The 16796-nt window shown below is 34.9% G+C and overlaps 1 protein-coding gene across 3 annotated transcripts in view; it reads right to left on the bottom strand.

Annotated features, from left to right (window-relative positions):
- Positions 1–16796, bottom strand: part of kar (monocarboxylate transporter 10-like protein kar) — a 47720-nt gene that overhangs the window by 10721 nt on the left and 20203 nt on the right. For all 3 annotated transcript variants that reach the window (XM_081768908.1, XM_081768914.1, XM_081768922.1), the window contains 3 exons: positions 5416–5567; positions 4014–4466; positions 2520–2660 (listed from right to left, as the gene is read on the bottom strand). In XM_081768908.1, coding sequence (XP_081625034.1) covers positions 2520–2660; positions 4014–4466; positions 5416–5567 — 746 coding nt within the window. The remainder of the gene's footprint in view (positions 1–2519; positions 2661–4013; positions 4467–5415; positions 5568–16796) is intronic.

The raw sequence follows: 16796 nt of genomic DNA, 5'->3' as shown, positions 1-16796 counted from the left end.
ACGTGGAAGATTACAGGATAAGATTACCCCCCCCCCCCCCCAAAAAAAAAATACAAGAAACAAGTTTGATTTACTTGTTAGTGCATTAGCCAAAATATAGTATATTGAAAATTTTTGTATACCTACATATACCATTGTATTACAAAAACTATGTGAAGACCTACATAGGAAAAAGTCTTAAGCCTAAACCCTGATGAAAAATGCTGCGGGAAGCACTTGAAGTATAAGCTTTAAAAAATAAATAAATAAATAAATAAAATAAAATAAAAAATACTAAGATGAGTAACATTACATTGCATTTTGTTACATTACATTTTGTGACATTACATTTTGTTTAGCAGTTTTGTATCAACGATTACATATAAGCCAGCAGTTTCATGCAATCTCTGTATTAGTATGAATTCTAACAAACTTTTTTTCTTTTCTTCCTCTAACTTCTAGATAATAAAAACTGTCCCAATATGCGGATTTTAATTTGATCTTATTTTCAGTTTAGCGTCCCTTTCAGCAGCCAGGCTATATGAAACGTGAATCTACATGAGCTTCCGGTGGCAATCGAACTCGGTATTTCACGCCAAGGCGCCTACTCTAACTGCTTAGCCAGAAGGGAATTCCAAAGTATCATCTAGCATATTTAATAGTAGTTCCTTATTCTCTATAAAAGCGGTATATTAAATATGTTTATAAATTATTGCGAGAACAAACAGAAAGAGTGTTAAGGAAGAATTCTCATAAATAAAAGGATGTAATGTCTCGTTTCACTACCGAACTATTTTGAGGTTTCAAGAATCATGTACATATCTCTTATGAGGAAATATAATGCTAACAGTTTGCGCATAGTTTTCTTTTTTCTCTTCTTATATTGGAGCCAGATCTTCACAATTCATTTTTGTTTACTTCCGCGGTCACTCAAGGTTTTAACGGGCTGGGTGCAAAGTAATGGTTAGTAGTTTAAAGTAAAGAACTTGTTAGATGTTTTGAAGTCTTGTGTGAGTTTTTATATTCTGTTGAAAGAGTCTAGTAAGTGTAATTCTTTCTAAATATAATTTCGCTTCCTCGAGATATTGGTTCGCACTGGTGGCTGGTTTGATCATCAGGCTACGAACAAGTACGATCATACTCCAGTCAGTGGAAATAACGGACATTCAAAATTATTATAAAGGTAACCAAGAAAGTTCTGTCGCTTTTTCACCCACCACTTTCAAACATTGATATGTCTCCTAAGACGTATCTGGAAGATCAAAAATAGTCTCCATCAGCATCAACGACCTTCTGCCAACGTTCTGGAAGGTCATGGATTCCATCGAGATAGAACTCGGTGGGCCGTGAAGTGAAGAAGGTATCAAGTGCATTTTGCACCTCTACTAGGGATTTAAACTAATGTCCTCTAAGGTGATTGTCCAAGGAATGGAACAGGTGATAATCGGACGGTGCAATGTCCGGGGAGTATGGTGGATGCACTAGTATTTCCCATCCAAGGCGTAGAATGGTGTCCCGGGTCATTCTAGCCACGTGGGGCTTAGCGTTATCTTGTAACATGAGGACCCCTGTGCAATTCGGAAGCGTTGGCTCCAGAGTTTTAAATTTTTTTTGAACATTGAACGGTTCATGGGATGCTAACCAATGATGGCGCCATGGACCTTCGTATAGGACCCACTTCTCACTACATGTCAACACCCTGTCCAGAACCGGCTCCTTTCTGAGACGAGACAGCAAAGAAGCACAAGTGTCTGCTCGCGTTGCCTTCTGGCCTGGAGTCAAATCATGTGGGACGCATCGATCCAACTTGTAGTGTTTCCCAAGTTGATGAAAGTGCTGCCGAATGGTTTCTCCACTCACCTTGAATGTAATGTAGTCCCAGTTCCTCACATGTCTGGCCAGTGTTCGCCTCAATTGCTGCCTGAAGATCTTCATTTTGTACATGTGTTGGTCTTCCGGTACGTGATGCGTCTTCGAGTGTTTCGTCACCGTACTTAAACTTGTTAAATCACCACTACCAGTCACGACACCCTCACCAAAGGCCTGGCGTATCTTTCGCCCCGCTGCAGCAGCGTGTGACTCTAGTTTGAAATCGTACAGCATACACGCCCTTATAACGCTCTGTGGAGGTCCCATGTTCATTCTGTCCTTACGCAAGTTCACGGTGTAACTGAACTGCCACAACCAGATAGTATGTTGGATATACCCACACCAACAACTGACCTTCGCCTTATTTCCCTTTGCATTCAACTCATGGTGTGAGGGCCAATACAGACATCCACAAAAAGCGACAGAACTTTCTTGGTTACCTTTATAGTAGTAGTATTATTAAATTTTATTTCATTTTTACGGTGATCCACCTTATTAATTTAATTTTCCTTTTTTTCGCTTTAATGTTACCATTTTATTTTTAACATTTTTGTGTTTTTTACACGTTTCAGACTATATGTAATATATATATATATATATATATATATATATATATATATATATATATATATATATATATATAATATTACAATAGTAAATAATGGACTTACCTGCTGAAGTAAGATTCTGTCAACATTAGGTTTATCAGCAATTTTTCCAAAAATAAGTCTTCCAAGACCAGATGTGATACCAATGCAAAGAACTAGAACTTTTCCATCACTTCCAGGAAAATATTTTTCAACAAATGTTACCTTTAAAAAAAGTTACAATGGTACAAGATACTATTTTAATTCCTATTATAGTTAATTTACACAAAAATACATGTATAGACAAAAACAGCAAATTTGAACTTTTAAATCAAAAGCTTTTATTAGATTTTTTTTTTTTTTTTTTTTTTTTTTTTTTTTTGAAAGTAGAACCTCAAATAAAGGAAATGAAGTTATTAGTCAAACGAACTTACAATAAAAGTTTACACTACTAAAATCAGTAAATAATTTGTTTAAATGTTGAATTAAATAAAACTAAAAGCCTACTTATAACTACAATTCGTATTAATATCATTGGCGGCTCTATAATATAGTGACCAAGCTACACGTGCCTTCCGAATTGAAATGAAATGAAAACTTTTGAGTTTAACGTCCTACGATTATGTCCTTTAGGCTAGAGACGATGATTAAAGCAAGTAAATGATTATGGAAGAGTCACTGGAATGAGAAAATGGAAGGAGGAAGAAAACCCACGAGCACGATGTTCAACACAAAATTACTTGGCCGGGGATCGAACCAAGGACCCGACGCACCAGAGGTAAGCCTCTACCACTGAGCTACCGCCTTCCGAATTAACAGGAAGAAAATAATTACGAAAAAAAAAAAACATGAACATTTAATCTTTACACGAATGAGGAACGACCGAACAGAGAATTTAGTTAACCTTATATTAGAATTTAAAGAATACCTTCAAAGTGAAACATCGCTAGAGACCCCAAATCAGGGGATGATTTTGTGACGGGGGTAGGGGATGTAAAGCCGGTATCATCGCCACTGTAGACGTGACTTCCCTTTTGTAAAACTCTAGAGCCGCCACTGTTTAATACTAAACTCCTATGACGTCTCAACAGCTATGTATCATGTAACAACAGCGGTTACAATAATTTATCCCTGAATCCCACGTATTTTATTCCATTTTTATTCAAAGTATTATTAATGACGAGCCTTTATTTCTATCTTTTAATATTATCCTATTTTTTTTAAGTTAGCACGTTTGACTTTATTTGGTGCACCATCTGATGTCTGGAAATTAACAGTCAAAATGTGGCTGTAAACATGCCCATTTTTGTAATCCATTAGTACAACACCTGAATTCTTCTATATTTTAATCAAACACTAAATGAATGCTATATTAAATAATTTAGTTTTATACATACTTGGTTTAAATCGGACATTAAAATATTTTTCTTATAGCTAAGCCCTCCCCCCCCCCAAAAAAAAATCTAATCAATTAAAACAAAGAAAACATTACATATGCGACCTAATATACAATACTACAAAGAAAGTTATACACATTTCGAGACCAGAGAGAAATAAATAATAAAATTCAATACTTACTATATGCACATATGGTACGAAGTAGCCGAATAAAGCAGACGGTATAGCTACTGCCCAGATAACATATTTTCTGTTCTTCCAAATTTCAACATTGATGACTTGACTTACTAGCCAGCGACACCCCCTTTTATCCTTTGAGCATTTCTTCACAGCCACATGCGAATACTTTTCTGCTACAGGAGCCAAAGGTTTAAATAACAATGCACAGCCCATTATAAGAGCCATCAACATGGCCATAAACCACAAGCACTTGGTGAAGCCCAGGTGTGTCAAGATTACATCTAAAATATATGGCATTGCAATAGTAAATACTGAGCTCCCCGCTGTCACGAAACCATTTACTACTCCTAAGTAGCGTTTAAAATAGTGACCTAAAATCACTAATGACGGAGTGTAAGCCAAAGACGCTCCGAATCCGAAAAGAATTCCATAGGTAAAACATAATCCTTCAACCTGAAAAAGGAGTAACAACTACTGTATACGCAGAATTTGTACATTTGATTACATAATACTTACTATCTAGAAAACGCACACAATAAATTAGTACTTCGCAGCCAAGCATAGATGATTATTTGAGTCCAATTGATTGTAACAGCCATATATTTATGCATCCACCACAACTGTTAACACATAGCTAAATAATGTAATATTAATTGAAATATATATTATGTATAATTTCATTATATGGAAGTCTTACATAATATCACGTTTAATGGTATAATTAATGTATGAATATTCCACCCGTATCAGAAAAATTGCTTCGTTGATATTATTATATGTATATAAACTTAAGTCACTTCATTATTTCAGTACTTCGATATGAATTTGTATAGTTTTAACAATTGAGAAGAGTTCTAGCAAAACAAACATCCAGGATAAACATATCGAAGCTGCAAGGTACTTCGCTCTTAATTTAACTTGCCAGAAAACTTCGATACGAGTTCGAACACACTAATTTACTGCAATCCTTATCTGCAGATGAGATCATTATTTAAAACTAAATTGATTTTTAACTCATCTACAAAAGTAAATCAAAATTCTACTAATAATTCTTAATCTATTAAGTGAATCACTTGCATTTTATTATTATTGTTATTATTAAGATCGATATTTATTAGAAAAATCCAGGATTGTCTACTTTTGTAGGCAGAGTACACTAAACGAAGTTTCATTGTGATCTTATTTGTTGGTTGGATGAGTTGAGGTTTAGCATCCCATTCAACAGCAAGGCTACATGAGATACGGACCTACAGCTTAATGTGGGATCCAAACCACATGAACTCCCGCCGGGTTGAGATCATATTGTTTTGCATTATACGATATAGACACTTTTGCCTGTTGTTATCACAACGCTCACAAAATTTTCTGCATAATTGAATTTTTGATTGTTTCACATACTTACTTTATCAGTAAGAAATGATGAAATTAACATGCCACTGGCAGCAATTGCTCCGCCCGCGAATGTAGTTCGACGAATACCAAATTTATCAGTCAGTATACCTGCCACTGATGAGAAGAAAAATGTTGTGCCTATGGTAAGTGCACCTACCAATGCTAAAAGAAGAAAGGTAATTATAAAGAAGAGTGTTCCATGTACTGTCTGGATTAGTAAAAGGATAGAAAAGAAATAACTCCTAGTCAAGAAATCATGTTAATACTAAAGAAATATGTGCACGATAGTGAAGTATATATAATTCATGCATGAAATTTAAATCCCGATTCACACAATAACCTCCTAGAAGATTACTAGTTTTGCAGGAAAAAATGGATTTCATACGAATCGAAAAATATACTATGTCTGGCATTGCTACTACAGTATAGCTTGAATGTATACAATACCAAAAACTAACTGACAAATAATTTTTGTTACATTCATGTGCAATACAATTATCTGTAATATACGACTATCAGAGCTTCTCTTACGAGCAACAATGTTGATTTATTAAATTTACTTTTTAAACAACAGAGGAAATATAAATCTGTAGGCATTGCCAAACCTCGAGGATATAGAATTACATGGAGTCTGAGGTGATTCATCAAATCATTTTCGTGAATCCAAAAAAGATATATGCCAATTTTGTGTTAATTGTTGCACATCATACTTGAACTTTTACTGAGAATTCTACAAACTGCACTCATCTTAATTTCACGTGCACTGTAATGAATAAATAATAATTCTATTTTTTTTCTAGTTTTGGTGTGTGAAATCGTAAACGTTTGCAATGATTTTATAGCTAAATGATAAACTATTTAGTCAGTTCCTTCAAACTTAATTCCCGTTGCTGCACCAGGCAAGCATACTTAATTATGAACTGTATTTATTTAACACATAAAAGTGAATAAACAAATAAAATACAAACAAAACAAATTATCGCACCAGATTAGGTAGAATTTGCTGATTCGTAACTTCTTTAATGTTGAGAATTATTCTGTTCAACATAATAGGATGCAATTTCTTCTTCTACGACATCAGAGGTGCAGCTAGAATTAGCTTATTTACCAGCTGCTGTCAATTATGTCTGCATTTCATTGAATTCATTAGCAAAAAAACAAGGTTGAAAATTTTACTTAACGCGAGATCTATTTCTTTTATCTCATTGACTGATGGACTGCATTCCTACGGAGATATAACCAGTGACAATGCGTTACCCACTTGAAACAAAGGATCACCTATTTTTTTTTTAAATTTAATTTTATTTATTTTCTTTTTGGTTAAGTAAATAGGTCAATAAGTAAATCAATTTCAACTACGCAACAATTACTCCAAGTCTTAAGAAAATAAACGGATTTGTGATGTAATATTTTGCTGAAAACCTTATAACATGCAACACCGAGATTATAACGAAATTAAGATGGTAACAACAATTAATGTTTTGTTCGAAGTTCCGTATCGTTCAAACTTGTGAATACATGCATCAATAAAAGAAGAAAAAATACGAACTGTGCTTGTTTTCGTAATTTCCATTTCTTTACTCGGAAGAGAAAGAATGGGCGAAGAAGCGACATCTGCCTTTAATTCAAACTACCTGTCTATATTACTCTTCAAAATAAATAAATAGATAAATAAATAAACATTATGAGACGAACACTTAATTATTACTTCACTACGTACAAGTCGTGAACATTTAGATCAATATTGCTGTAGTGATCAGAGTTAAGTTAAAAGAACATCTGAAAAACCATGAAAGCGTAACAGCTAAACCCTTCTCCTCATTAGTATATTCCACATACGCCCATAAGTATTAATTAATTAGCAGCAGAAAAATAAGTAATATGTAATGCTGTCTTTGTGGATTCGTTTTAGAACAGAAAATCAGTGTATCAGAAAAACAAGACATGAAAGTCTGTGTCAGAAGCAGCCTAGTGCCTTGAAAATACAATGAAACAAGGCGGTACACCAACTTAATTTAATACAATGCATATTCAACATTCATTAGAAAGTACTTACTTCAAGAGCACCCAAATTATCTAATTGTGAACACTTCGACAAAAGATCTTAGGATACATACTTTTATTAGCAACTGGGAAATCAAATAAATACCCATTACATCGATACTTAGGTCACAGATGTTGTCAATACAGTGCGTCTACTAAATGTTCATTTTCAAATTCCAGGTTTTATCAAGGTTTTCAAGGTTTATTTTTCCTTTTATTCCAGGTCTATTCAGTAGAGTGACATTTATTGTAACACGTATAAGTTAATGCAATTTTATATAGTTCTTAACAACAACTGGTTATAATTAGAGAATGCATATGGCAAGTGATAGTTCCTTTAAGTGACAATTAGAGAATGCATATATGGCAAGTGATAGTTTCTTTAAGTGACAATTAGAGAATGCATATATGGCAAGTGATAGTTTCTTTAAGTGACAATTAGAGAATGCATATATGGCAAGTGATAGTTTCTTTAAGTGACAATTAGAGAATGCATATATGGCAAGTGATAGTTTCTTTAAGTGACAAGATGAAAAGAAAAAAATGACTGAAATGTAGGTTCTCAAAACATTTTACACAAGAAAATGTTTAATTAAAATTTCCCCTACCAGAAGGCCGGTTGAGAAAAATGTGCAGTAGCTTTAAATATCCCAATGTAGGAATACTATAAAGGGGTGAACCTTAATTAAACCGGCAAACTTCGGGAAATGATTCTCGGCACCCAAACAAGAAAGAAAGAAAAAGAAAATCCTCTTTAACTCTTCTCCAGGGCGCATAGTTTCCGAGCTAAAAGGTACCGAAAGTGTGGAAAAATGAACTTTCGACGCCTATATTTCCAAAATTATCTAAAGTAGAGAGTGTTGCTTAAAATCTCACAAAGGAAATCGTATGTTCAGAACAGATAAAACTTCCTTAAAGAGATATTAAGCTGTACTCTCTACATTGGATAGGTTTGGAAATATAGGCCTCGGAAGTTCATTTTTCCACACTTTCGGCACCTTGTAGCTCCAAAACTATGTACCGTGGAGAAAAGTTAGAGGAATTTTTTTCTTGTTTTGGGCTCGGAAATCATCTCCCGAAGTTTATCGGTTTAGTTAAGGTTCACCCTGTATAAGAGTAAATTTCCGTCAAAAACATTATTTCAAATAAACTAATATTATAGTAGTAGCACGTGAGTGTTGATGAATAATGACAAAAATGGCGGGAAAAAGCTTACTCACCGCTAAGTTATGGGATAAAATACGACAAGAGTATTTTACTACAAGCACTCCCCTTTAAAGTACTCTTGTGGTATTTTATGCGAAGTACTGGTAGGACTTAGCGGTGAGTAAGCTATTTTCCCACCATTTTTGTCAAACTAGTATTAGTTTAGAAGTAAAAAGAAAATGATCATATATAATGCAAATTCTTAACGCAAAGTAGTCCATATTGTTAAACGTTACTGCACATTCTTCTTGGATGGGTACTGGCTATCAGTTATATTTTATTTAAAAATGTATTGTAACATGGAAGTTTAAAAAACTGAAAATGTTATAGAACCACGCACATTATACGAACAAATATAGAAAACAACTTTCACAGTGAACAGTTTTTGACATTTAACTTCTACAGTTCTTTTTTTTTTTTTTTTTTTTTTTTAACTTTTTCGCCTGTTCTTCCAACGCATCTACTTCTGCTTCGGCGTCAGTTAATATTCTTTTCTTCTTTAATTCCAACTCTTTTATTTTCTTCTTAATATCTTTCTTTTCTCAAGCTGCTCTGTCTTCTTTTTCACCGTGGTCTTTCAGATATTCATTTCTTCTGCTTGATGCATTCCTCACATACTGGATCATACTCTTTGTGATATTCATATTACGTATGTCACCAGCAACACGCACAGCATCCAACACACTTCTCTGAGCAATCAAGCACTCCTCTTGGAGATTTTCAACAATGCACTCTTTGTTAATGGAGAAACTCCTTTCCACTGCTGTGTTGCTATGGAAAGTACACATATATTATGCATGAATGTTTCAAACGCATTGGAGACATCTTCTTTACTTAACAGATCATGGAGAAAAACGTCTAATCTGTCATTTTTTAACTGAAATTTGACAGTTTTCGTGCTGTGTCTTGGTCTGAACAAAATTCTAAATATTCCCGTTTCACCATATCAGCATTTACAGGTGTTACTTGCTCCTTCTCGACAAATGTCTCCAGGGCGAGTGTGATACGTGAGTCACGAACGGTTTCGTTGGTCATAGTTTCTGGAGACAAGCAATTTGCAATTCTTGTTACACTGTATTTTAAAGGACATTTTAGCATAAGTTGTTTACACAGTTTTTGTAAGAATCTTCTGCATTCTTTCTTAAAGTCAAATATATATTAACATCCTTCACTCCTTTAAGCGATGTAACCGCAGAAAATCCAACATCAACTAGATTAAGTGGTTTTAAGATGTCCTTATCAAAAACATCTATTGAGGTCAGTTTTTTCGAAGTTTTAGCTACTTTTAAGACATCATCTTTCACGAAGCGGCTTAACAAACTACGAATCAACGTGTTTAGGTCATTCCATAGAAACGGTAGTAAAGGACTGTCTGTCTGGTACTTAGTGAGGAATTCTTCTAGTTCTACAGATACGGACTGAAGGAACCCTAATCTAGCAGGCAACAGTACATCAGAGATGTGGGCTTTTACTTTAGAGAAGTTTGATGTTCAGGAGGTTTTGTTTTCACTGCATCAACATAAACTTTTATGGCAGGAATCATAGTTATGGCACGGTTGGTAACTTTAGAATTCTCCACCCACCTAATAGAACAAAATTTAAAAGGGAAAACTGCTGTTCCAGATGCTGCCATGAAACCTGCTCTTCTTGAAGGGAAGTCCTTGAATAAATAGAACAACGCTCTCAAAAACTCTGTCACATTCCAACCAGCTTTGATATGCGAAGTCTTAAAAGCCCCATTAACAATATGTAAAGAGCACGTTCCTATCTCCAAAAGCTGTGGACCTTCGCCATTTTCTTCACTCAGACAGGCCTTCAAATCACTCAGAAATTTCCAATTAACGTTGGGGCCATGAGGAGAAACCTGGAGTAACTTACAAAAATCGAGACCCTTGTCCTTGAAAACATTTATAAATGCACTTAATAAATCCTGGGCAGTAACATGTCCGAGGAATACTGATGTTAAATAACGTATTAAAAACTTTATTTTCGTCACTGTGCCAGAAACGAACTACTAAGTCCATTTGATTTTTCTGTGAGATAGTGTTTAGGCTTTCGTCGAACGATACTGCAAAAAATTCACAATGTTGTAGTTCACGAAGTAACTTCTGTTGGAAGTATGGACCCAATCCAAAAGTGATGACATAACCTATTTTGTCTTTGTATAACTGCATATTTTTTAGCGACTTCACACTCAGGAAACATTAAACGAAACAAATCCGTTGCACTCACTTGGCTTCTGGCCAATGCATGACTTGTACCTTTGTGTAATGTCCAGATTATTTCTGCTTTCGTCACTTGATCTTTGATAAGATAACCCTTTATTACACCACTAGTTTTTGCTGCGCTTTCATTTTTCTCCTGAACAACTGGAGTAGATGATGTGCCAGACACTGAACTGGAAGACGCTGTAGAATTTTTTGTACAGGAAGGCTCCTTGCTAACATTGCTTGAGAACTTTACGATCGAACATTGTGCATTAAGAGCTTTAACAGCTATTTGATGTTTCTTTCCTTTTTCATGAGATTTCAATGATCCAGCTCCCATATTTGAAATGTCAAAATCAGTTCTGCAGAGTTTACAATCTGCTTTAAATGGATCGTTGGATCTAATAACCCATTTCCACTGGCCTTTCCACGAGTCCTGGAATTTAGTTTTACTTTTCCCAATTTTAATGGTTGAAAAATAAAATGTTAATTGTTAGTGTTGCAGGATTTATCGCAAGACTAGTAAATACAAAAAGTGACTCCGTTAAGATGTGGGCAATTTTACTTTTTTTTTTCCGGTGATACACCTTTCGGCCACCGGGAATGGTGTTCACTGCGACATACGCGGGCTTGGACTCCTGTTAAAAAGCTTCGGCGCAGGAGTATAAGCCGAATGTTGTTCCAGACTTGTCTACTATTCTTGCTATAGAAACATGTAAAGCAATGTCTTCACAAAGCAGCAAATAAGCTTGATTCATACTATGCAAATAAGCAGCAACTACAGAGAAAGCTTCTGGCTTGTATGCCAGTATCCCCTGTGTAAGACACAAACTTAATAGATCATAAAATTTAACTTTTTCAATTACCTTACTCTCATCATCGGGGACTAATTTAGCTCTTTTTGTACTCACTGTTATTCACAACGACCATGCCAAACAAATAAAATCTTATTCAGTCACTTCTTGTACCCTCAACATACTTTCCAAAAACATTCACCGCCTGCACTCTGCTCATGTCTGTCTATTCTTTCTCAACTACGTTTCCACTGAATAAGTTATTATTGGCTTTTAACTAATGCTGTAGTGTATAACTTTCTTGCATTTTACAAAAATATACTTATTCCATACCAATCCCAAAAACAATATTTTAAAAACAATTTTAAAACTTCCAGGTTCCTCGTCCAATTCCAGGCTATTTCCAGGTTTTCCAGGTCCAAAAGTAAATTCCAGGCTAATTCCAGGTTTTCAAGGTTTTCCAGGTCAGTAGACACCCTGTCAATATAATCTGTAAAATTTGGAAGTCGGATAAATATTGTAGATTGAGCGAAATAAAGAATATCAATCTTTTACTAATATGTTTTTTCTTCAAGTCTCATTAGGTTCCTAATATAAAGGAATACAGTGACTAAACAGGGAACACTGATTTTGAAGGAATGTTGGAGAGATTCAAATTAGTGTAGCGTTAACACTTTTCGTTATTGTAATGGAGTAAATTACAAGTAAGACTAAGAAGCAATGCTTTTTTTAAAAAAAAAAAAAAATTATTATTATTAATCAGCTACATAAAGTACCGGTTATAGGCATGGGCCACATGGGCCTAGGACCAGGGCGGCAAATTTAAAAAAAAAAAATATTTAAAATACGATAAAACTATTGAAAATACATATTTCACCAACGGCTCAATAAAATAAGAGAAAGACATTTTTTTAATGGCGACGGTTACGATAATACTGTAGCAGATTAGTCGCAGCAAATATTGTCATAAGTCGGTTAGTTTACTATGGTGGTTTGATCAGTTGTCAGTGGATCTGTTGAAAAGGGCGGAAGTAGGCAGCTCGACACTCGTACTTTTAGGGGAGATGAACTGTTTGGCTCCACAAGGAATGTAAACTAGATGATGATTCTCGAACTGATTGCAGAGTTTTACCCTTTTTTTAAATCACACATTGATAAATATGGAAACCCTGGTCAAGGCAAGTCATCTTACCTTTCATTTCCAACATGTGAGAAGTTGATTGAGATAATGAGTAAAAGTGTTATAAAGTCTATCTTAAAAGAAGTGAAAACATCAAAATACTTTTCAATCATTGTAGACTTAACGCCTGATGTTACACACAATGACCAATTATCTTTTATCCTAATATACGTAAATGAAACCGGAAGTACTGAGGAACGCTTAAGAAAGTCATACAGGGAAAGAACTGGTTACATCAGTTTTTGTATTTCTTAAGGCTTATAGCTTAGACATTCAGAATTGTCGCGGACAATCGTCCGGTAAAGCATCAAATATGTCCGCAATATATTCTGGATTAGAAGCTAGACTAAAAGAAGCAAATCCATTGATATTTTGTGTGCAATGCTCTGCCAATTCTCTTAATTTGGTAGGATCTGGTGCGGCAAAATATTGTTATATCTCCAGATCATTTTTTGACTTACAAGAACTCAATATTTTTTTTCTTTCTTTCTTCCGCGACCTATCAATGGAATATTTTAGAATCATTTTTCAAGCCTGATGATAAGAACACTTCTATCAAATCACTGAGCATAACAAGATGGTCCGCCGGTGAAGATGCATGGAAAAGCTTCAACAGAGATTTTGAGACAATTGCAAAGGCTCTCAAGCGTATGATTCTCAGCTAAGATGAAATTGAAAGAATAAAGACTAAAGCTACAGGACTTCTAAGAAAACAAGTTTCTCCTGAAACTTCGTTTATGGTAGCCTTATGGGGAGACATTCTCAGTAGATTTAATTCTGTGTGTGAAAAGATACAATCCCATAATATGACTGTAGCTACAGTCGTGAGTCTGCACACATCTCTTATCAAATTTTTGAATGAACTGAAAGGTATTTTTAAGTTCTATAAGATGGCTGGTGAAAAAAAAAAAAAAAAAAAAAACTAAAGACTGTCCAGGCTGTTCTTGAAACTTATGGTGAATGCATAGGAAACAGGCCTAAAAGATTAAGAAAAAGAAAGAAATTCTTTGATGAACCAGATTCACCTGAATCAGAAGAGGAAGAGAAGATAGAAAGCCCAGATAATCGTCTTCAAGAAATCTTTTTTGTGATCATTGACAATCTTCTCTCCGAATTGAAGAAGAGAATCGCGGTCTACAATGAATTTATCAGATCTTCCTTCTTAACAAACTTGATTTTGATGATATTATTAATGATTTTGCCAATGTCATAGCAAGACATAAACAGTTTTGATACACAAAAGTTTCAGAAACATCATTTTGTAAATTTTAATGTACAATAACATAACTATTTATATCATTTAAGATTGTTTGATATTTTGCCGTCTTTTACACCATGTAATGTTGAATAGCTTAGGCAGAAGCCAGGTAAGTTTTATGAACCTACTCCAAATGCTGACCAGATATAGGAATTGAAATATATAACATAAAATGACTAATAAGAAATATGAACAGTGATAACTAATAATAGTGATAATTATAATTTAGTAGCAAACGTAAAAGTAACATTTTACGAAGTGCATCCAGGAGAATGGAAGTTTTGGAGAGCGATGCGATTGGTGTGGTTAAGGGCGGCAATTTCACTAGGGACCATGGGCGCAAAACATGAGTATCCGGCCCTGATAATAGTGCTCATGAAGAATATAACAGGGATGCAAACTACTTTTGAGATCAAACTTACTGACTGAATATGAATATGAAAATGGACAAAAAGCAAGAATTTTAATCGAGATTTTCTCCCGATATTTACTGTAATAGCAGTTTAATAGGCTATACAGGTGGTGACAAAATTTACATGAAAGAATTCCCTTTTCTCACTTTTCGCGGTTTTCCAGAACATTTTAAAAATTTTCCATGATATATAATTAGCCAAACAGGCTTTCCCATGTTCATGGAAACAGGACCGCGGTGGCTCAATAGTAGAGCGTTCACCTCTAGTGCATGGAGTCCCTGGTTCGATCCCAGCTCACAGTAAGTGAACCTTGTGGTGGACAAAGATCATCTGCATGGGATTCCTCGGGTTTTTCCGTTTCCTCCCACTTTCTTTATTCCACCATTTCATTCATTTCTCATGATTACCATCTCCTTTAGCCTAGCCGGCATAATCGTGGGATACAAAACTCAAAGATTTCATTTCCGTGTTCATGGAAAAACAAGACCAAGAAAGCATGGTAACGATGATAGATAATTAACATACTTTTCCCCTAATCAATTAGAACAATGAATAATATAAAAATAAATACAACGTGAAGTTACAGAATATTTACCAACTGGAAATTCCTGCACAAAGCAAGAAATTAAATATCTTCCTTGAAATTTTAATCTGTAACGTTAGTCACATTATGAAAGTTTTGTCTCATATAAAAGAAAGAAGTCACAGTGAGACACTCGTCGAAAAAGGATGGATAAAATTGTCTGTTCTATACTAACGGCATCGTTTTAGAAAAAAGGATCAATAGTATTATGTAGTTAATTTTACTTCTCCAAACGCTTTATTTCCTCACTAATATTGCGTATATATTCCATTATTTTAGTCTTAGCTTCAAGTTCGTTCTCAACGATCTTTATTTTCCTGTCTTCAGTTTCTTTTCTTCTTCCTCTCGTAGCTGATTTGTTGCTTCTGCAAAAGTACGAGCAGTTCGTGCGTGAATTTCTTTACGGATAGTTTCTTAAGGTCACCAGAAGAAGCTACTGTATCGTATACTAGCATGCGTGCTACTGAAGTTTGTTCTTTTAAATAATCTGCTACATATTGGGCATTGACTGCAAATCCTCTTTCTAGATTTAAATTTTCATGAGAGAACTCAAGACTATTTTAACACCATTTCTTAAATCACTGCACTCTGAAGTATTGAAACTATTTAACAGCAAATCATCCAAACGATGACCAGTTCTAGAATACTCATTCATAACTGTTTCAAAAATTGGACTGGAACAAAACTCATTCCAATCGAGAACATACGAAGGAATTTACTTCAGGTGGGGGGATCAAAGATTTTCGGAAGAGGGTCCAAATTCAATGAGAATAAACTACATTAAAATTTGAAAAATTACCCTTAAAATTATACTAAATTTACAGAAAAGTCGGGATTTGGGGGGAGGGTGTCCGTACTCTCAGGATCCACCTTCTGTGTAAGTCACTGCTCACAACTCTATATGTCCTATTGTCAACTAACCAATTATTTTCAATAAGTTTAGCTAAAAGAGACTATTGTACATGCGATTCATTCCAACATAATATCTTGCAGAAACATTACGATCCAAACGCGAAAGAGCGTTCTGTCGAATTTTTTAACAATTTCAGCAAAAATCCAAAATGCTTTATTGGGTGACACATTTTAGAATTAGTACGTGTGGCAAAAGCCAAACGTCAAAAGTTTCTCGACGCAAGATTTTCTTCATTTTCCACATCAATTTCTGTACATGATCGCGAACAACTAAAAACTTCTGTTTTACAAACTTTTGCATCATATTCGATAAAGTATTGTAAAAAAAACTTTTCTTTCCTTTTCTTGTTTTCCTTAAATTTCCTCTGCTCCTCAGAATACTGTCTATAACACTCTTGGCAGATCTAAAAGCTCTTTAAATACAGGGTGTCCGAGAAGTCCTTGCCTGATTACAGAAATTGATAACTCAGGCTAGAAATAAGATAGAAATATGAAACTGGTGTTGAATTGTTTACAAACTATAAAAGTTTTTGTAAAACACTAAAACAACTAAAACACGCACCACCTCATTGGGGTTTGGACGTCCGTGCCTATCTCGATAGGACATTTCCTGGGCGATGGATTGGTCGTGATGGACCAACAGCTTGGCCTCCACGCTCTCCTGACATAACCCCATTAGACTTCTTTTTATGGGGTTATGTCAAGCATGAGGTCTACCGAACACGTGTACCAGATCTTGAAACCCTGCAGCAACGAATAACCACAGTCGTTGCATCGATCCCTCCAGTGATTTTG

Source organism: Thermobia domestica, chromosome 1 (assembly GCF_964235325.1).
Source record: "Thermobia domestica chromosome 1, izTheDome1.hap1.1, whole genome shotgun sequence".
Lineage (NCBI taxonomy): Eukaryota > Metazoa > Arthropoda > Insecta > Zygentoma > Lepismatidae > Thermobia > Thermobia domestica.
The sequence above is the reverse complement of the archived record's forward strand: the minus strand, read 5'-3'. Positions and strand labels throughout refer to the sequence as shown.